The sequence below is a fragment of the Gopherus flavomarginatus genome, chromosome 18, assembly GCF_025201925.1.
Source record: "Gopherus flavomarginatus isolate rGopFla2 chromosome 18, rGopFla2.mat.asm, whole genome shotgun sequence".
Lineage (NCBI taxonomy): Eukaryota > Metazoa > Chordata > Testudines > Testudinidae > Gopherus > Gopherus flavomarginatus.
Genome location: NC_066634.1, coordinates 2,217,682 through 2,239,241, shown reverse-complemented (window position 1 = coordinate 2,239,241; position 21,560 = coordinate 2,217,682). Strand labels below are relative to the sequence as shown.

Genomic DNA, 21,560 nt, shown 5'->3' with positions numbered 1-21,560 from the left:
GGGCTGGGGTGTGGTGGCTTCTGGGGTGGGGGTTTTATACCAGCAGGGAGATGCAGCTGCCTCTGGGGTGGGGCGCAGGGGCTGTTAATACAGGGACCCTTTGCCCTCTGCTGGTGGACCTGGGAACTGCAGTCTTTTGCGGTGACAGTCACATGCTGGACACCTGCACTCCGATTTCCCCAGGGCCCCAAACCCAACGCAAAGCTTCAACTCAGCAAAGCATGCGGCTCAGAGAGTGGAGTGTCTTTATTAACAGGAAAAATGGGTGGGGGAGCTTCCCCCCGCCATTAAAATCAGTTGCTCACTAAAATAATTTCATTATCCCACCCCAGATCCCTGGATGAGCTAATGAATGGAGAGAGGTGTCCGCAGGGAACCCAGGAGTCCGGGCCCCCAGCCCCACATCCCCACTCTAACTCACCAGAACCCACTGCCTTTCCAGAGCCAGAGAGAGAACCCAGGAGTCCTGGCTCCTAGCTCCCTTGCTCTAACCACTAGACACCACTCCCCTCCCAGAGCCCACGAGAGAGAACCCAGGAGTCCTGACTCCCAGCCCCCCCTGCTCTAACCACCTGACCCCACTCCCCTCCCAGAGCCGGAAGAGAACCCAGGAGTTCAGGCTCCAACCCCACTCCCCTCCTAGCGTAGGATGCTCACTGCGTGGTGGGGAGGTACATGGGGGTCACGTCCCCCCAGTCCCGGGCATTGCCCACCGCCCAGCCCATCAGCTGTGGCGCCCTGGCGAGGAAGATGGCGATCAGGGTGCGGACATCTCCCTCTGCCGAGTGTGCCCCATCGGGGTCCCTCCCGAAGATCCCCCGGAAGAGCGCCCCCAGGCTGTACCCCCCCTCGCCCCCCAGGCCCAGCTTCTTCATGGCCTGCAGGGTGTCCAGGCAGCCGGTGGCAGGGGGCAGCTCGACCCCCACACGAGCCAGCTCCGTCCGCAGCAGGGGGAAGTCGTAGCTGAAGCCGTTGTGGGCCACCAGGCAGAGCGGGGGGGCTTGGCGGGCTAGGAACCCCTCTAGGGCCTGAGCCACGGCCTGGTCCAGGCCCCGCTTCCCGTTCTCCTCCAGGTCCTGCTGGTTCAGCCCCGTGATGCGGGCGGCTTCCGGGGTGACGGGCTGTTGGGGGTCAATGCACAGGGTCAGCTGGTCCAGGACACGGGGCAGCCAGGGGGTGCCGGCAGGGGCGTCCTGCGGGGGACGCTGCAGGAGGGAGCGGCGGTGCAGGGCGAAGAGAGACAGCTCCGTGATGCGGGGGCGGTCCCGGGGCAGGCCGGTGGTCTCCAGGTCGAAGAAGACGAAGGTTTGGAAATCTTGGGGGGCCAGCATGGCTGGGGAGGAAGAGGCGTGTGAGCAGAAGCCAGTGATGTGGCTGCCTCTGGGGTGGAGCACAGGGGCTGTTTATACAGGGACCCCGTGGAAGGGGTAGAGCAGGGAGCCAGGACTCCTGGGTTTTCTCTCTGGGTCTGGAAGGGGCATGGGGTTTAGTGGTTAGAGCAAGGGGGGTTGGGAGCCAGGACTCCTGGGTTCTGTCCCTGGCTCTGGGAGGGGAGTGGGGTCTGGTGGTTAGAGCAGGGGGGGTTGGGAGCCAGGACTCCTGGGTTCTGTCCCTGGCTCTGGGAGGGGAGTGGGGTCTGGTGGTTAGAGCAGGGGGGGTTGGGAGCCAGGACTCCTGGGTTCTCTCTCTGGCTCTGGGAGGGCAGGGGAGTGGGGTCTGGTGGTTAGAGCAGGGGGGGTTGGGAGGCAGGACTCCTGGGTTCTTCAGCACTCACCCGCCAAGTGACTGCAGTTAAGCCTCTCTCTGGCTGTGTGCCTCGGTTTCCCCTGCTGTGTGCAGATAGCTCGGCTGGTAGGTATCTCCCTAGTTACTCCCCAGTGCTGTGTGAGCTCCTTGGGGCGGTGCCAGGGAGGGCTGGTCACTTGTCATCTGTGGGGGCGGGGGCCGGTTCCTCCTCCTCGGGGAAACCGAAACCGCCCCGGGCAAAGCGATGAGTCTGCTTCCCCCCTGAGGGCGTGGGAGGAGCGCCCTGCCAGCGCCCAGGGAACCCAGGCGTCCGGGCTCCCAGGGAACCCAGGCGTCCGGGCTCCCAGCCCCCTGCCCTGCCAGCGCCCAGGGAACCCAGGCGTCCGGGCTCCCAGCCCCCTGCCCTTCCAGCGCCTAGGGAACCCAGGCGTCCGGGCTCCCAGCGCCCAGGGAACCCAGGCGTCCGGGCTCCCAGCCCCTCGCCCTGCCAGCGCCCAGGGAACCCAGGCGTCCGGGCTCCCAGCGCCCAGGGAACCCAGGCGTCCGGGCTCCCAGCCCCCCAGCGCCCAGGGAACCCAGGCGTCCTGGTTTCCACCCCTCCCCCCGCTCCCTTCCCGCCACCATGAGACCCCACCCACTCCCCTCCCAGAGCACAGATGGGACCCAGGCGTCCTGGCTGGATCTCAGCCCCCCCAGCTCTGGGGCAGCAGGAATTAGGAGCCACAAACAGCGCCGCGTCTCCCACGGCAGCTACAAGCCACGTGGGGAAACTGAGGCAGGCGGGGATGGGGGGGTAGAATCTTGCACGAGGCCTCCGGCCTCCCCACCGCGCTGGGATCTCCGGGGCGGGGGGAGCGCTGCGAGAGGGACAGTGGCGAGATGGGCGGGGCGTTGCCAGGGGCGGGGCACCCTGGAACAGGCGTTGCTAGGCTGGGGGGGGCGTTGCCAGGGGCGGGGCGCACTGGAAGGGGCGTTGCTAGGCTCGGGGGGCGTTGCCAGGGGCGGGGCACACTGGAAGGGGCGTTGCTAGGGGCAGGGTGAGATGGGCGGGGCGTTCCCCAGGCCTGGCCCCGCCCCCCGTGTCACTTCCCGTCGCCGCTGGCGCCTCCTGTCCTGGGCCTGCTCCGCGCGCCGGAACCGCGGTACCGACCCCCCCCCCCCCCCCCCGCCGGCCGGGCCATGGAGCGGTACCGGGGGCTGACGGACACCGAGCTCATCGCCATGCTGCAGCGCTACGGCATCCCGCACGGGCCCGTCGTGGGTACGGGGCGCGCCGGGGGGAGGGGTTTCGGGGGAGGGGGGAGCTGGGGCGCGGCGGGGGGAGGGGTTTCGGGGGAGGGGGGAGCTGGGGCGCGGCGGGGGAGGGGTTTCGGGGAGGGGGGAGCTGGGGCGCGGCGGGGGGAGGGGTTTCGGGGGGGGGGAGTTGCAGTGCTGTGTGGGGAGTATATGGGGAGGGGGGAGTTGGGGTGCTGCAAGGGGAGGCAATTTGTGGGGGAGGGGCAGGGCACCATGGGGGCCCACCTGACCCCCACCTTGTCTCCCACTCCTGGCCCCCCAGGATCGACCCGGAAGCTGTACGAGAGGAAGATCTGCGAATACGAGAGCCAGCGCACCAAGCTGTCACCCCCGGGGGGCTACTCAGGTGAGTGGGGGGCCAGGAAAGGTGGGGAGGGGCCAGCAGCTGCAGCCACTGACCTCCCCCCCCCATTTCTGTGTGTCTCTTCCCTCCCGCCCCCCCAGATCCTGGCACCACCGAGACCTACATCCGGGAATCTTACAGCTACCCGCAGCAGGAGGAGCGGCGCCGCTATGGGGCAGATGGTGAGAGGGGGCTGCGGGTCGAAAGTGAGGGGCACCTGTGGGGGGGGCAGGGCTGGGTGAGCAGGGGGCTGCGGGTCAGGAGTGAGGGGCACCAGCAGAGTTTTTCCAGACTTGGGGTACCGCGGCTGAGGTGTCTGAATGTTCCTGTCTGCTCTGGAGGTGGGGTGTGGAGGTGCCCCACACTGACCCTTCCCGTTTCTCTGCCCCCCAGACTCCAGCCCCACCACGACGTACTCGCGGGCACTGTATGATTTCCCTCGTCGTGAGGGTCGCACCGGCTACCTGGGGGATGGTGAGTGGGGGGCGGAGGGAGCAGTGAGGATGTGGGGGGAATACGAAGGCGGGGAGGGGAGTCTGATACGATTCCCCTGGCCCAGGCTTGACACGCCATCCCCCCACCCCCGTGGCATGTTCACATTCCTGCAGCAGGGAGTTCCAGGGGTGGCGCTCTAGTGGGGAAGGGGAGAGCCATGCCCAGCCCCCCATCTCACCCCACTCCTCTCCGCCCCCAGACATGGACGAAGACTCTTCCTCCTCCTCCTCCTGGCTCTATGGGGCAGCCCCAGGTCCCCTGGGGGAAGCCACCGCCCGCCAGCCGGTAAGTCCTCCCCTGGGGTGGGGGGGTCTGAGAGGGTGGGGAGCTGGGACGTGACCTCCCCAGATAATGTCTCAGGGTTGCGGGCAGCCTGGCCTGGGAAAGAGGGAGGGCAGGGCAGAAATAGGTGTCCCCCCTTTGGTACTACCAGCTCTCCAATCCCCTCACTCCCTCCTGCTTGGTCCTACCACCTCTGACCCCCAACTCTGCCCCCGTCCCAGCATCATGGAGGGCAGTCCTGGAATCAGCTGCTGGCCCGGCCTGAAAAACTCGAACCTTAAACCGTCTGCTGCCGGGCGATGTTGGGCCCAGTGGAGCCGGAACTGAATTTGGGCGAAATTGTCTAGAAACCGAAGCAACTTCCCAGGAGCTGATTTTCGGTCGGGTCGATAAATTCTCTCACCTGTAGTTTGCCCCGTAGGAAAGATAAAGAACCTGCCCCGGTTCGGTGCTTAAAGTCGGAGAGTTTAGTACAGGCAGAAACGCCGCCCATCTCCAGGACGCTGGCTTCTGCCGCGGCGTTACGTCCCCCAGCCCAGTGAGCTCCCCGAATGACCCTCGTAATGGATGATTTGACAATTTACCAGCCTCTCTCCATCCCTGAAACCCATCCCGATTCGTTGACTGGCCTCCCACGTACCCCCCAGCGTGGCCTGGGGCGGAACATTTCTACTTGGGACCACGTTCTCCTGTTCTAAGAGCAAAACCCACTTCAGCTTCGCAAAGCATCATGGGAGGCGGCACATGTCTGAACAGGGTGATTGGGAGCTGGAGGCCGGTTCAGGGCAGGGAACTGCGAGAAACGTAGCTCCGAGATATTGTTCTGGTGAGAGCATGAACTGGTGTGATAAGATGTATTGATAATGGGGTGTGTGTATATAAAATATAACCCCACCAAAGTGAGTTTCAGGAAACAACAATGTAACAACTGTGGCTGCTGAGATTTGGTCTGAATTCTCTCCGCTGGATGACCCCACTTCTGGTGCAGCCATGGCTCAGTCTCCAGGAGAATTCGCAAGAGGCAGCTGCAGTAGAGGGACAGGGAAACACCTTTTTACTCCCCTTTGGAAGGGAGTTCAATGAAGTGGCCTTAATTTAGCTTCAGGTCTTTGTACTCTAGTATCAGCGTGGGGGGCTTTATGTGAGCCACCTATGTACATAGTCATCCTGGCCCCATTGCTGTTCAGTTAGGGTGCGCTCCCCCCCCCCGCCCCCCTCCCCCCCCTTGCATTTAGTATCACATTTCTTCTCCTAGTATCTGCTGTCCCCACAACAATAAGCGGCAGTTTGGGGGTGCAGGATGTGGGGGGGAAACCCCAGTTTAAGGCTTGTATTACAGCACGGGCTTTGTAGAGGGGATATGCAAATTACTGCTAGGCAGAGCCAGAGCATGCAAACGAGGGAGTTCGTGGCCTGCGTTCCTGGGCTGCCCCTGTAGAGGGGGTTCTGCCCCATAGCTGGACCGCACCTGCTGCCCCCCCGGCCTGGGGTTCGCTGACGGAGCGTTTCCTTGCAGATCGGAGAGGCCACGTCCTACACCCCGAGCAGGTCGGAGGAGACTGAGAGGTGAGATGGGGTCGCGGACGTGTGGGGGGGTCGTGGCGTGGTTGGGTACCCGTTTGGGGTCCCCCCTTGTGGGGTGCTAGCTGGCATTGAGCTGAGGGAATCGGGGGGGTGTATGTGTGGATTGTGGGGGGTGTTACTAGCCCTGAGGGCAGGAGTGGGGGAGATGCCAGGCTAGGGGGGAGCTATGGGTGCTGGGGGGCTGTGAACACTAACCGCTGTCCCCCCCCTTTCTTTGCCCCCCTTCCCCCCCAGCAGGGACGGTGTCTCCTACCAGCGGGTCTGCCGGGCTCGCCCTGCCCCGCCCCCCATGCGGGTGGAGCCGCGCCGTGCCATCCACTCCCTGCCCCGTGGGGGGCCAGGGGGGGCCGGGGAGGGAGGCTCCCGGCGCTTCCTGCCTCTCTGGCTGCAGCTGCTGCTCTTCGGGGCGCTCGCGGCCTTCCTGGGCTACGTGTACTGGGCCCTGCAGGGCAGCGCCGACGACAACCCGTTCGTGCTGCCCCCCGAGGAGTGAGGGGACCCCCATCCTGCCTCCCTGCCCCCCAACACCTCCAAGGGCCCACGTCCTGTGTCTCAGCCCCCCCATCCTGCCTCCCTGCCCCCGACACCCCCCAAGGGCCCACATCCTGTGTCTCAGCCCCCCCCATCCTGCGTCCCCGCCCCCGGGGCACCCCCAGGGGCCCACGTGCCATGTCTCAGCCCCCCCATCCTGCCTCCCCGCCCCCGACACCCCCCAAGGGCCCACGTCCTGTGTCTCAGTCCCCCCCATCCTATCTCCCTGCTTCCCGATGTCCCCAGGGGCCCACGTCCTGTGTCTCAGCCCCCCCATCCTGCCTCCCTGCCCCCGGGGCACCCCCAGGGGCCCACGTGCCATGTCTCAGCCCCCCCATCTGTCTCCCTGCCCCCCAACACCTCCAAGGGCCCATGTCCTGTGTCTCAGCCCCCCCATCCTGCCTCCCTGCCGCCGGGGCACCCTCAGGGGCCTGTGTCCCATGTCTCAGCCCCCTCATCCTGCCTCCCTGCCCCCCGATGTCCCCAGGGGCCCATATGCCATGTCTCAGCCCTACGTCCTGTCCCCCTCACCCCGGGCACCCCCAGAGACCCATGTCCTGTGTCTCAGCCCCCCTGTCCTGTCTTCCAGGCACCCTGAGGCCACGTCCGGTCTCTCAGCCCCCCAGCCCATCCCTGCAGGGGCCCCTGGCCAATCCCTCCTTCCTCCTCCCCCCCTCGGCTCCCCACTCTCCCCCAGCAGCCAGGGGCCCCCTGTCTCATCTTGTCCCTCTCCCCCAGGGACCCCATCTCCCCCTAGCATCCACAGCCCCAAACCTTCCCAACCACCCCCCATGGTGGCCCTGCCCCCGATTCTGCCAGTTCCCTCCCCCCCATTCCTGCTTAGGGATGGTTATTGGGGAGGGGCCCCGCAGCTGCCCCCACCTCCAGCAGGCTGGGGTCCCTGCTGGTGCCCGGTGTGTTTATGTAGGGTCTATGCTAAGTGCCTCCTGGCTCTACCCTGCCCTAGGCCTAGCCTAAGGTGGGGGTATTGCTACCCCATTCCCCCCCCCGGGGGTTAACACTATGGTGGGGGAGGGGCCATGACCGGGGGTGTGTGTGGCCCAACCCACACTGCAGCCCCTGCCCTACTCCAGGCTCCTCTCTGCCCCCTCAACCCCTCCCTCCACACTCCCCCCCCCCGGCCCAGACCTCTGGGGGGGTCCCCTCTCCCGACCCACCCTGGAGTTGTTCCATTCCTTTTTTTTTTTTTTTGGTGGTGGGGGGGGGGGTGGAAACTAGTCTGTTGCCCCCCAGGGAAATTTGTCTTGAAAGGGCAAAATCACCAAGTGGTGCTGCTTAGCTTGGGCAGGTGGTGGGGGAGGGGAGCAGGCGGGGGGGGGGTCTGGGGGGGGGGTCGCTGCGTTTTCCGAGCCAAGGGGTTTGCTATTGAAACAAACCAGCCGTGTCAGAGCCACTCAATAAAACTGGGGCTTTTTTTGGTTGTTTTGTAAAATTTGGGCTTGATTGTTTGAGGGCGGCAGGGGTGGGGAGGAGGGAGTGCCCTGGCCTAGCCACCCCCCTACCTGGGATAGCCCCCCTATGCCGCCCCCCTCCCCCATAACACCGCACAGAGCCAGGGCTTGCGCCCCAGCTCTGGGAGGGGTGTGGGGGGCGAGGGGGGGGCACTGGGAGCCAGGACTCTCGGGTCTCTTTCTGGCTCTGGAAGGGGCAGGGGGGAGGGCGGGGCTCCAGGGTTCGCTCCCTGGCTCTGGGCGGGCACAGCTGGGTCAGGACTCCTGGGTTCTCTCCCCAGCTTTGGGAGCGGTGTGGGGGGCGGGGGGGGGGCACTGGGAGCCAGGACTCTCGGGTCTCTTTCTGGCTCTAGAAGGGGCAGGGGGGAGGGCGGGGCTCCAGGGTTCGCTCCCTGGCTCTGGGCGGGCACAGCTGGGTCAGGACTCCTGGGTTCTCTCCCCAGCTCTGGGAGGGGTGTGGGGGGCGAGGGGGGGGCACTGGGAGCCAGGACTCTCGGGTCTCTTTCTGGCTCTGGAAGGGGCAGGGGGGAGGGCGGGGCTCCAGGGTTCGCTCCCTGGCTCTGGGCGGGCACAGCTGGGTCAGGACTCCTGGGTTCTCTCCCCAGCTCTGGGAGGGGTGTGGGGGGCGAGGGGGGGGCACTGGGAGCCAGGACTCTCGGGTCTCTTTCTGGCTCTGGAAGGGGCAGGGGGGAGGGCGGGGCTCCAGGGTTCTCTCCCTGGCTCTGGGCGGGCACAGCTGGGTCAGGACTCCTGGGTTCTCTTCCCCAGCTCTGGGAGGGGGGGCAGGGGGCTGGTGGATGGACTATCAGGTGGTCTGCTGCCCACCTCCAAACAAAATGTCCCTGAAGTCATAACTTAGCCTGTTGGACCAAGCCGGCCGATCCTTCGTGCATCTTCCTTGCATGTGTGTCTATGCCTAGAACCGCTGCCCGGCTGTGAGTGAATTCCTCCTCGGAGAGCTTAGCTTCTGGCTGTCGTCAGCTTTCACCCTCTCCTGTCCCTCATGCCAATCCACAAACCCTGAGATCCGTGTCACATCCGCTGGGGTTTGAAACACGGGACAGCTGAGACAGGAGTGTCTCTGGAAATGCCAGATTCCACCCCCTCCGCTGGAGTTAAACCCATCCGCAGCCCATCCAAGGGTGATGTGGACAAGAGGTTGTTAGCTGCTGTGCCTCAGTTTCCCCATCTATATAGTGCAGATAATACACCAGAGAGTGACACATGGGCTGTCCCAGAGCCATCTCTTCTCAGCTGCCAGGCTGGTGGGTCTGGTTCTCATGCTCAGGATTACCAGTTTTGGGGCAGGGAAGGGTCATTCCCCGCCACCCCCCAAATCAGAATTGATCTTGGGAGATTTTTCACCTCACCCTGCAGCACAGGGCCTGGCTCATCAGGTTCCGTCACACTGGGGGGCACCTCAGTCTCCCCCAGCCACCAGTTCAGCCTCTAAGCCATCGGGCTCAACGCCGGGGGAAGTGAAGATGCTCTGGCTGGGTCTATGTTTTGCCGAGGCCTCAAGCTGAACTCGGCAGAGACCCCTTACGTCCAGGTTGGGTTTGGAAGATCCCGTTAGTTCAGTATTTGTTCTGGACTCAAGTCACCGCTTCACCTGCTCTGTGTTCAGCTCAGCAGCTGGAGCGCCGAGAGTCTCACGCCAAGGCAGGTTTTCTAGTCCTTGAATAATTCTCATGGCACTTCTCCAACGCCTCCCCACCTGATCAACGTCTTTCTAGAGTTCTGGCTGCAGGATCCTAGCAGCGCTCGCACCGGGGCCAAATCCAGAGCTAAAACCACCTCTGCACCTACTCGAGATTCCCATCTCGGCAGCCCACGGTGGCATCAGCTCTCTTGGTCACACTGGCAACGCCTGTTCAGCTGATTCTCCGCCATCATCCCCAAGTCTTTTCCAGAGTCGCTGCTTCCCAGTCTCCCCCGTACGAGGTAATCACGGCCGGCGGTTTGTTCCCGCTGGGCCGTGTTAAAACACACACTGTTTGCTTGCGCCCAGTTTACCAAACGCTGCAGCTTGGGCGGTAGCAGTGACCCATCCTCTGTTATTTCCCGCTCTGGGTGCCATGGTCATAATACATCAACTTTTTACCACAAGTGTCAGGCGGAACCAGGGCAAACACCTTGCGGCATCAACTTCGGTGACATCCACACTATTACCTTTATTGACCAAACTTGGGATCTCATTAGAAGAAATTAAGTTACTTTGACAGGATTTACATTTTTCTAAGCCCAGCTGCTTGGCGTTAATTATATTGGCCTCCTTTATGTCTTTTTTAATTGAGTCCTGTAATGGCTGCTCCATTACCTTCCCCGGGCTTAATGTCCTGCATTCTTTCCTCGAGCCTGCTGCACCAAGCCTTAATGAAAACCAACATTAATGGTCCGGCCAGATCCTCGGCCAGCTCTTTTAAAACTCTTGGATGTGAGCTCTATGAGCCTGCTGATCTAAAAATGTCCAACTTTTAGTAGCTGGTGTTTAATGTGCTCCAGAAGGAGCATCATCACTGGATGATGTGACTAAGTTCCTGCATTATTATTGACCATGGGGAAGGGCAGATTAGAAGCATCCTGGGTGGGGCTGGGACCATGTGCTGCCAGCTAGTCCCGCCCAGTGTGATGATGCTGTGATCACTGAGCTGGCAGGCGACACGCAGATTGTCCTCAGCCAGCCCTCAGCGTGCGAGCATGACCTGGCTGCTCGCCTGGTGACCTGGCCGTTGTGTTTGAATATAACCACCTGCATGTGTCTCTGTGCAGAACCTTAACCAAGAGAGGCTAATTGTCTGTTGGGGCAGTGCTTGTCCCGGGGTGCAGGAGCTAGTCCCTAGGAAGGGAAGCCCACCTTCCCAGAACAGCCATCCTGCATCAGAGATGGGGGGCTGGAAGGGACCCTGCCAAGTCGTCTGCACTGAGGCAGGACTAGGTGCTAGGCCCTGAGCCATGGTCCTCTGCTTTCTCGTTTGTCCACATCTGTCCCAAGGCCCGAGTACCCACAACAGCAGCCTGCAGATTGGAAGAATCACTTCTCAGCCTCGGCAGGCCTTTCCCGTTGTGTACTGGGGCAACTGAGTGCTCTGACCTGGTTGAAGCCTGTTGATTTCAGTCCACTTCTCTGGGTGGTTGAGAGCAGTGTGAATTCTCTAATCCTGGCCTCCACACACTTTGTGGGTACTTGCTGGGCTGGTACCCCGACATTTATGAAGATATTGAATAGAACAGACCCTTTGAGAACAACTCACGCGAGTTCTCCCACCAGTTGTGCGCCTGCCTGACAGGAGCTGAGGGAAGATTGTAAGTTGGGGCTTTCCAGAGCTGGGAAGTTTTCTGGTGAAAATGGCATTTACCGTTTTCAGTCCTTGCTGCGGTTCCTTAAATTCCCAACAGCGTGCCCTCCTGCAAGGACAGGGTCTGGCTGCAGCCCGCGTCCTGGGGTGGTGGCGGCTAGATCAGCTCGTTGCCAAACCTCCTGCCACTCAGCCACAGCCTGCAGTGTTTTGCGTGGCCTGAGACAGGCCAAGTCCCGGTGCACCTGAGCCGAGCCCTGCTGGGTTCCGCCCAACTGCTGAAAACCGCTGAGGTGGGGGGTCTCCTAACTGGCAGGGTGCTGAGGTGTGTCAGTCACTCGGGCTCATTAATGGCCTCTGCCATTTGTACGTCGCCGTGTTTCCAGCCCGCTGCGGCTGTTCATGGCAGGAGCCGACACCGGGGAGCAATTAAGCAATTGCCTAGCAATTAAGGGATTTTTGGCACGCTTGAGTTTAGTTTTTATGGAGGGGGTAAAAAGCTTGTGAGAATAGCTTTTTAGGTTGAGGATTTGACTAGAATTTAATGTGGTGTTAATTTGAACATTAGGCAATACCCGGGCCACACCACACCGACCCCGCCAGCCGGGAGGGAGAGCTTTATAAGCGCTACGACCACAGATAAAATACAAGCCAGGGGTTTTTAAATAAAGGGTAAGAAAGGCAGCAGAGGGGCGGCCACTGGCTCAGTCTGGCCGCCGTTGCTGCAGCCTTGAACGCACCCGCCGCTGCAATGGGGCAGGGGGTCTGTGGCTCCCAGGCACCACCCAGACTGAGGGGACTCCTAACACTGTTTGCCCTCCCCAGGCACCTGGGTCCTGCAGCTGTTACCTGTCCATCTCTCGCGCACCCAGCCGCTCCCTCCTGCCCTCTGCTCAGGCTGCAGCAGCCGCCCCCCTGTATACCCAGCCAATGGCCGTCGGGGCCAGCAGCGCATGCACAGGGAGCCAGGGTGGCTGGGAACCAGAGACGTTGTTGGGTCTTGGACACTAGGTAGCAGCAGCGAGCCCCAGGGGCAGTGGGGGCGCCTTGCTCCCTGGCCAGGCGAGGGCTGCTCCACCTCCCCCCAGGGGGACCCGTGCCCGGAGAGGAGACTCAGCTGCTCGACTGTGACAGCTCTAGCGCCAGGGGGTGTGTGTGCATGAGGATATTGATGGAACAGGGACCGCCGAAGCTCCCTGGAGCACCACTAGTCCTTGACACACGCTGGCCAGGCAGGACAGAGCTGGTGGGGGCCTGACCCTATGAGAAAAAAAGCAGAGGAAAAGCGCTTGAATGAATCAAACCCTGAACCTCCAAGCTCTGGGGCCAGGCCGCCCCCTTGTGCAGTTAGGGCAGCACTGCAGGAACACGCTGCGAAGGGGGAAATGCTCCAGCTTAGAGAGGCGACAAAGCCAGGAACCCCAATAACAACAGGGGATTCTAGCTTGCCTGGGCCTGTGTCACGCCAGGAGGGGCTGCAGTGAGAAACGATCCAGGCCGAGCAACCGCCACGTGATTCAACGTCACAATCCCAAAATGGCTCAGCTCAGAAAAGGGAACTTGGTACGTGCGAATCCGACACAGGAGTGAGATGCCTGCAAGCTGCATGGAAACTCTTTCAAAACAGTGTGAAAGGCTCAAACCAAACCTCTGCCTCACACATGTATATCAGGGGGGAGCCCCACCCCTGAGCCCTTCTGTTCCGGGGACAGGCCTGAGGAGCCCAGAGAGGTTTGGGAAGGAATTAACCATAATAAGGCCCCAGGAACAGGTGGGATTCACCCACAAGTCCTGCAGGAGCTCAGCTGTGAAACTGCAGAACCACTCGGGAGCTTGGTAAATTGGAGAACGGGGCTAGAGAGAACAAAATGAAAGTCAGTGAAATTGGGCAACACTTTGGGAAGAAAAACCAAGTGCCCCAGTAGAGAACGGGGGAGAACTGGCCAAACAGCAGTGCTGCTGGGAAGCTGGGAGTTGTGGTGGATCACAACCTCGACAGGAGTCAGCACCGCAATGCTGTTGGGGAAAAAAAGCACATGCAATTTTCGGTTGCATTAACAGAGGCGTGGCTGCAGGTCCCAGGAGGTGACGGTACCGCTCTGCTCAGCCCTGCCTAGGCCTCAGCTGGAGGACGGTGTCCAGTTTCGGTCACCAGTGCACAGAAAGGATGTGGAGACACTGGGTAGGATCCAGAGGCGAGCGACTAAGCCCATCAAAGGGGTGGGACACCAGCCATGTGAGCAAAGGCCACAGGAACCGGGAACGCTCAGTTTGGAAAGAGATTGAGGGGGGACGTGCGAGCGATCTTCAACTACTCGAAAGGCTGCCACAGAAAAGATGGAGATGGGTGGTTCTCTCTTGCCCCAGATGGCAGGGCGAGAGGCCGTGGGGTCAAACTACAGCACAGCAGATTGAGATTAAATCTCCAGGAAAAGTTCCAAATGGGAAGAGCAGCAGGATGGTGGAACCGAGGCCTCAGGAGGTCATGGAAGCTCCTTTTGGTGGAGGGTTTCGAGCGGAGGCCGGAGCCATCCGTCTGGGATGGTTTGAATCCTGCAGCGTGGTCAGGGGCCAGACTAGGTGCCCCCTGCGGTCCCGTCTCGCTGTACGGGTCGAGGATTCTACCAACTGTGGTGTGTGACCTATCGCTCAAATCAGCCTCAGGACCAGACTAGCAGGTAGCTCGGGCGAGGCAGATTTTTGAAGGCACGAGGTGATTCTGGCAATCCCTGGCCGGGAAGCCTAACTTCAGTACCAGACACATTGGTTGAAACTCCAGCAAAGAGCAGAATCATCGGCCACAGAGATGAACAGGATGCTGGGAAGAGTCAACACGGCCTTTGTAAAGGGAAAATCACGCCTCACCAGTCTATTAGAGTCATGAGGGGTCTCACTGCTCTGGGCGGAAGAAAGTCAGTGTTGCTAAGGGCAAAGGAATGCATGTGGGTCACGCTCCCGAAAGATCTCAGGGGCACCGGGGCTAGTTCTCTGAAAGCATCTGCCCAATGGGCAGCCGTAGCAAGAAAAGCTACCGGCACTTTGGGAACCACTAGGAGAGGGAGAGACAGACAGACAAGAAAATCTCACCCTGTTTAAATCCGCGGTTCACCCCCTCCTGGAATACAGCAGGGGGGTTGGGACGGCCACAACTCAAGATGGATGATGAGACATCGGGGAGAGGTCGGAGAAGAGCCACGCGGGTTAGAAAACCTGCCTGAGAGCGACACAGCCGGGGCTTCAGCTGAGCGCAGAGGCGGAGACGCGATCCCAGTCTAGAGGTACTGACATGGGGACCCAATATTTAATAACTAACCTGAGCCAATGGTGGGCAGCTGAAATGAGCCAAATTCAGCCTGGAACGAAGGCTTCACGCTGAGGGGAATTAGCAGGGGAACAACTGACCAAGGGGCCCGGCGGATTCTCCATCGCTGGCCATTTCGAACGGCAGCTGGGCTGGATTTCTGAAAACTCGGCTTGAGGGATTATTTTGGAGCAGGTCTCCGAGGTCCCTTCTGAGCTGAGAATGGGTCCCAGACCCAAGAAAACACTCGTTTTGACGTTCACCCATGGAACTCCTCACCTTATGATTTTCCCGGAGGTTTTAGAATTCAGTTATGCGCTCAAGGAGAGGGGAACGGGGGCTGTCATCATGCCAATGGTGCAGGTGGGCTCCAGTAGCAGACGGAGCGTCGCCGAGCCAGGCTGCAGGCAGAGCCGGCGCTGGACACCCCTGCAAGGATGACCATCTCCCGCTGCAGGACATCTCGCTCACAGAGGCAAACGCAGCTCTCCGCTGAGCCCGACTCGGCCATGACCGGGGCTCAGGCTGGACGAAAGCACCGGGCAGGCTCCAACTCTGCGGCGGCGGGCGATGGGGCACCCACCCTGGTACTCCCCCAAGACCCATGGACTGGAAGGTGCAAGCAGAGCGATGCCACCAGCTGTCGGCATTGCGGCCGGTGAAATGGGCCCCAAGAGATGACGCGAGTTTGACGACGGATGTATGAGGAGGGAACCCGTGGGAGCCCTGATGGTGCCCCACTCCTGACCCGCAGCACCCTACTGTCCTGGGCGCCCCCCATAGCTCGGCCCGTGCCCCCCATCGCCAACACGCCAAGGAACCCTCCCTCCCACCCCCAAATTATTGTTGTCCCAGTTTTCACCTCTGTCCCTGCAGTTCCAGGCTCAATCTTGCCCTGTTCTCCCCTGCGCCCACCCCAGGCCAGAGCTCTGGGGGCCAATCCCAGCCCCCACTGATCAGATCAGGGTGATGGGGGGGGCGCTAAGCGTAGTTGAGCCCAGGGGAAACGGGGGCCAAGTAAACAACTGAGATTCCTGGAATCGGGAGGTGGCTGAGATGCAGCCAGCTCTGGGGTGGAGCAGCTGGGGAACAGCCTGTCATAAACAGATAGCTAAGGGTTAATGTTCTCTTACCTGTAAAGGGTTAACACAGGGAACCAAACACCTGACCAGAGGACCATTCAGGAAACAAGACTTTTTCAAATCTGGGTGGAGGGAAGTTTTGGGTGTGAGTTCTTTGTTCTTTGTCTTGGGTCTGTTCTTTTCTCGGCTCTGAGAGTGATTTTTCTATCTCCAAGTTTTCTAATCTTCTGTTTCCAAGTTGTAAGTACAAGGATAGTAAGACAATAGGTTTATATTGGGGGTTTTTTTTGTATTTACATGTGTGTAGTTGCTGGAATGTGTTAAATTGTATTCTTTTGGAATAAGGCTGTTTATTCACTTTTTTTCTTAAGCAATTGACCCTGTATATTGTCACCTTATTACAGAGACCATTTTATGACCTTCTTCTTTCTTTTTAAGACCTGTTGGAGTTTTTCTTTAGTGGGGACTCCAGGGAATTGAGTCTGCAGCTCACCAGGGAATTGGTGGGAGGAAGAAGTCAAGGGGAAAATCTCTCTGTGTTAGATTTACTAAACCTGACTTTGCATACCCTCTGGGTGAGGGGGAAGAGAGATTAGATCTCTCGGTACTTATGTTTCCAGGACTGGAAGCAGGGAATCTCCTAGGGTCGTCCAGGGAGGGGAGCCTGGGAGGAAGTAACAAGGAAACAAGGGGAGGGGGTTATTTCCCTTTGTTGTAAGACTCAAGGCATTTGAGTCTAGGGGTCCCCCAGGGAAGGTTTTGGGGACACCACAGTGAGCTAGGCACTGTATAATTCCTAGCTGGTGGCAGCAATTACCAGGTCCAAGCTGGTAACTAAGCTTGGAGGTTTTCATGCTAACACCCATATTTTGGACGCTAAGGTCCAGATCTGGGAAGAAATGTTATGACATGGTGTGCAGCGTTGTGGGAAAGATAGAATCCAGAAGCCAGTAGGAATATTATATTTTTCTTTTCTCTGCTAGGGGCTTTTAAGCAGAGAGGGTTTGGTTTTAAAAGGAACCAGAGAGAAATTTTTTTTTCTGTTCTCTCCTTGCAGTGGCTTGCATATTAAGCAAGAAACATTTAAGGGTCTTTTGTTATACTATAGCACTCCGATTGAGAGTCAAGTACCCAGCACAATACACATGCAAATAAAGTGGTTTTTCTGGTTTACATTTAAAAGATTAGCTAGAGGAAGAAAGAAAAAAAGGCACTGTTGCTAGGCAGACCCCAGGGTGCAACAGAGAGCCTGCAGTTCAGATATTAAACACCGGAGGGCACCCCAACACAAGAAAACAGGAACCATGACTTCCAAGGAGAAAAGGGAGGCAGACGAACAAATCAAAGAAGCAGACCACAGGCGACAACTGGAAAAAAGACAAAAAGAGGTGGAGCTGAAAGAAAGGGAAGAAAACATCAAACAGGCAGCCCACAAAAGAAAACAAGAAGAAGAGATGGCTCACAGAAGGAAACAAGAAGAAGAAGAGGCAGCCCACAAAACTACAAGAAGAGGTGGCCCACAAAATAAAACAAGCAGAAGAAGAGGCAGCCTACCGCCGAGAAATGGAAAAACAACAAAAAGAAAGTGAAGAGAGGGAAAAACAGAGAAAACATGAACTGGAGTTAGCATGCTGCCCAGCCTGCGCTCCAGCCAATCCTAACAACCCTTCGCCGATTATGGTTCCACATCCCAAGAAATTTCCCACCTACAAGGCAGGTGATGACACTGAGGCCTACTTAGAAAATTTTGAAAGAGCCTGTCTTGGGTATAGCATCTCTGAAGACCAGTACATGGTAGAATTGAGGCCACAGCTCAGTGGACCTTTAGCAGAGGTGGCAGCTGAAATGCCTAAGGAGAAAATGAACGACTATAAACTTTTTCAAACCAAGGCCAGATACAGAATGGGGATAACCCCGGATCATGCCCGTCGGCGTTTCAGAACCCAAAAGTGGAAACCAGATGTGTCATTTCCCAGACACGCCTACTACGTTGGGAAAAATTATGAGGCCTGGATATCAGGAAACAATGTTAAATCCTTGGACGAACTGCACCTCCTCATACAAATGGAGCAGTTCTTGGATGGTGTTCCTGAGGACATAACACGGTACATACAAGATGGAAAACCCAAAAATCTCACCGAGGCGGGGGAGATTGGAGCCAGATGGATGGAAGTGGCAGAAAGCAAGAAAGCTACTGTCAAGGGGAACGAATACCCCAGAGGGCACACCGACAATAAACCCTACAACCGAGGGCAGCCAAAGACCCCACCTACAACCCAAGGAAAGCCACAGACGCCCTATTCTTCCACCTCACCAGTCTCCAGTAACCCACCTCGACCCAGTGACCACTCAGCTGGAAGATGCTTTAAGTGTAATGAACTGGGTCATATCAAGGCCAGCTGCCCAAAGAACCCCAACCGAGTGCAGTTCATTACACCACCGTCTCACCAAAGATCCCCAGGCCCAGATGCCTCTCAAATACCCTTGGAGTGAAGGGAAAATTTGAGAGTGGGCGGAAAGAAGGTTACTGCGTGGAGAGACACGGGGGCACAAGTGTCAGCTATCCACCAATCCTTCGTAGACCCCACATTCATCAACCCAAAGGCCCAAGTGACAATTTACCCCTTCATGTCACAAGCTGTAGACTTGCCTACAGCTGAACTGCCTGTCCAGTACAAAGGCTGGTCAGGAAGGTGGACTTTTGCAGTCTATGACAATTATTCCATCCCCATGCTACTGGGGGAAGACTTGGCCAACCAGGTGAAGCGGGCCAAGCGAGTGGGAATGGTTACACGTAGCCAAACCAGGCAAGCTTCCAGACCCATTCCTGTTCCTGAGCCGTCCACAGACGCCCCGTCTGTGTTACCAGAGACCCAGACAGAGGTAGTGGACCCAGATTCCATGCCAACCACTGAAACAGCCACAGCGCCTCCAGTCCCAGGGCCGGAACTGAAACAGCAACCAGCACCAGCAATTGCAACCCCATCTTTAAACTCAACGCCAGAGGGCGCCAACGAGCCAGAACTGGCAGAAGCAACAGACAGCCATACCCAAAAGGCTCAGCCAGAGCCTGAAATACCCTCAGGTGCACCAGCGGAGAGCGGTTCACTAGCAACGGAAACAACCCCATCACCTACATCGCTTCCAGAGGGACCAAGCCCAAGTCCACAGTCTGCAGAAGAACTGGTGTCCCCAGCCTCAAAGGAACAGTTCCAGACTGAGCAGGAAGCAGATGACAGCCTTCAGAAGGCTTGGGCAGCAGCACGGAGCACCCTACTGCCTCTCAGCTCTTCTCACCGATCCTGGTTTGTTGTAGAACAAGGACTTTTATACAAGGAGACTCTTTCTGGTGGACACCGGGAAGAATGGCAGCCGCAAAAACAGTTGGTGGTTCCAACTAAGTACCGGGGGAAGCTCTTAAGCTTAGCCCATGATCATCCCAGTGGCCATGCTGGGGTGAACAGAACCAAAGAGATTGGGGAAGTCCTTCCACTGGGAGGGGATGGGCAAGGACGTTGCCAAGTATGTCTGGTCTTGTGAGGCATGCCAAAGAGTGGGAAAACCCCAAGACCAGGTCAAGGCCCCTCTCCAGCCACTTCCCATAATTGAGGTCCCATTTCAGCGAGTAGCTGTGGATATTCTGGGTCCTTTCCCAAAAAAGACGCCCAGAGGAAAGCAGTACGTACTGACCTTCGTGGACTTTGCTACCCGACGGCCGGAAGCAGTAGCTCTAGGCAACACCAGGGCTAATGCTGTATGTCAGGCCCTAACAGACATTTTGCCAGGGTAGGTTGGCCCTCCGACATCCTTACAGATTCAGGATCTAATTTCCTGGCAGGGACCATGCAAAAACTGTGGGAAACTCATGGGGTGAACCACTTAGTTGCCACCCCGTACCACCATCAAACCAATGGCCTGGTGGAAAGATTTAATGGAACTTTGGGGGCCATGATACATAAATTTGTCAACGAACACTCCAATAATTGGGACCTAGTGTTGCAGCAGTTGCTGTTTGCTTACAGGGCTGTACCACATCCCAGTTTAGGGTTTTCACCATTTGAACTTGTGTATGGTCACGAGGTTAAGGGGCCATTACAGTTGGTGAAGCAGCAATGGGAGGGGTTTACGCCTTCTCCAGGAACTAACATTCTGGACTTTGTAAGCAACCTACGAAGCACTCTCCGACACTCTTTAGCCCTTGCTAAAGAAAACCTAAAGAATGCTCAGGAAGAGCAAAAGGCCTGGTATGGCAAACATAACAGAGAACGTTCCTTCAAGGTAGGAGACCAGGTTATGGTCTTGAAGGTGCAACAGGCCCATAAGATGGAAGCATCATGGGAAGGGCCATTCACGGTCCAAGAGCGCCTGGGAACTGTGAACTACCTCATAGCATTTCCCAATTCCTCATTAAGCCCAGAGTGTACCATGTTAATTCTCTCAAGCCTTTCTATTCCAGAGTTACAGGTTTGTCAGTTTACAGTCCAGGGAGATGATGCTGAGTGGCCTGAAGGTGTCTACTACGATGGGAAAAAAGACGGTGGTGTGGAAGAGGTGAACCTCTCAACCACCCTGGAACGTCTGCAGCGGCGACAAATCAAGGAGCTGTGCACTAGCTTCGCCCCATTGTTCTCAGCCACCCCAGGACGGACTGAACGGGCATACCACTCCATTGATACAGGTAATGCTCACCCAATCAGAACCCCACCCTACCGGGTGTCTCCTCATGCCCAAGCTGCTATAGAACAGGAGATCCAGAACATGCTACAGATGGGTATAATCCGCTCATCTACCAGTGCATGGGCATCTCCAGTGGTTCTGGTACCCAAACCAGATGGGGAAATACGCTTTTGCGTGGACTACCGTAAGCTAAATGCGGTAACTCGTCCGGACAACTATCCAATGCCATGCACCGATGAGCTATTGGAGAAGTTGGGACATGCCCAGTTCATCTCTACAATAGACTTAATCAAGGGGTACTGGCAAGTACTGCTAGATGAACCTGCCAAGGAAAGGTCAGCATTCGTCACCCATGCGGGGGTGTATGAATTTAATGTCCTTCCTTTCGGGCCTCGAAATGCACCCGCCACCTTCCAGAGGCTGGTAGATGGTCTCCTAGCAGGACTGGGAGAGTATGCAGTTGCCTACCTCGATGATGTGGCCATTTTTTCAGACTCCTGGCCCGAACACCTACTACACCTGGAAAAGGTCTTTGAGCGCATCAGGCAGGCCGGACTAACTGTTAAGGCCAAAAAGTGTCAAATAGGCCAAAACAGAGTAACTTACCTGGGACACCAAGGAACCATAAACTCCCTACAGGCCAAGGTGGATGCTATCCAAAAGTGGCCTGTCCCAAAGTCAAAGAAACAGGTCCAATCCTTCTTAGGCTTGGCTGGGTATTACAGGCGATTTGTACCACACTACAGCCAAATCGCTGCCCCACTGACCAACCTGACCAAAAAGACCCAGCCGAATGCAGTTAAGTGGACTGATGAGTGTCAAAAGGCCTTTACCCAACTTAAGGCAACGCTCACGTCTGACCCTGTGCTAATGGCCCCGGACTTTGACAAGCCATTCCTAGTAACCACAGATGCATCTGAGCGTGGTATAGGAGCAGTGCTCATGCAGGAAGGACCGGATCACAACTTCCATCCTGTCGTGTTTCTCAGCAAGAAACTGTCTGAGAGGGAAAGTCACTGGTCAGTCAGTGAAAAGGAATGCTATGCCATTGTGTACGCCCGGGAAAAGCTACGCCCATATGTTTGGGGACGGCGGTTCCAGCTACAGACCGACCATGCTGCGCTAAAGTGGCTTCATACTGCCAAGGGGAACAACAAGAAACTTCTTCGTTGGAGTTTAGCTCTCCAAGATTTTGATTTTGAAATTCAACACATTTCAGGAGCTTCTAACAAAGTAGCTGATGCACTTTCCCGTGAGAGTTTCCCAGAGTCCAGTAGTTAAAAAGTGTTCTTAAAATGTAAACGTCTGTTAGTTATATACTTAGTGGTATATGTAAAGGTGCATGTGTTGTATTAATCTGTTTATTTTAAAGTTCTAGGAGGAAATCGCCGCCAGTGAGGTTCCCCACAGTCTGCAATTTGGGGGGCGTGTGAGAAACAGATAGCTAAGGGT

General features: G+C 57.8%; 2 protein-coding genes across 3 annotated transcripts; one reads left to right on the top strand and one right to left on the bottom strand.

Moving 5' to 3' along the window:
- Positions 1-225: 225 nt before the first annotated feature.
- On the bottom strand, positions 226-2,062 carry TREX2 (three prime repair exonuclease 2). Its single transcript, XM_050927397.1, has 2 exons — positions 1,775-2,062; positions 226-1,333 (listed from the first exon to the last, which is right to left on the bottom strand). The coding sequence occupies exon 2, from the start codon at positions 1,329-1,331 to the stop codon at positions 654-656; it is 678 nt and encodes a 225-aa protein (XP_050783354.1). The 5' UTR covers positions 1,332-1,333; positions 1,775-2,062; the 3' UTR covers positions 226-653.
- Positions 2,063-2,818: 756 nt separating this feature from the next.
- Positions 2,819-7,730, top strand: EMD (emerin). Of its 2 annotated transcripts, none has more exons than XM_050927395.1 (7): positions 2,819-3,007; positions 3,305-3,388; positions 3,487-3,567; positions 3,779-3,859; positions 4,080-4,165; positions 5,679-5,728; positions 5,984-7,730. In XM_050927395.1, exons 1-7 carry the CDS (start codon positions 2,926-2,928, stop codon positions 6,237-6,239), a joined length of 720 nt encoding a protein of 239 aa, XP_050783352.1. In that variant the 5' UTR covers positions 2,819-2,925; the 3' UTR covers positions 6,240-7,730. The 2 variants fall into 2 exon arrangements, with proteins under 2 accessions (XP_050783352.1, XP_050783351.1); XM_050927394.1 differs by having other exon boundaries at positions 5,981-7,730.
- The last annotated feature ends 13,830 nt before the right edge of the window (positions 7,731-21,560 follow it).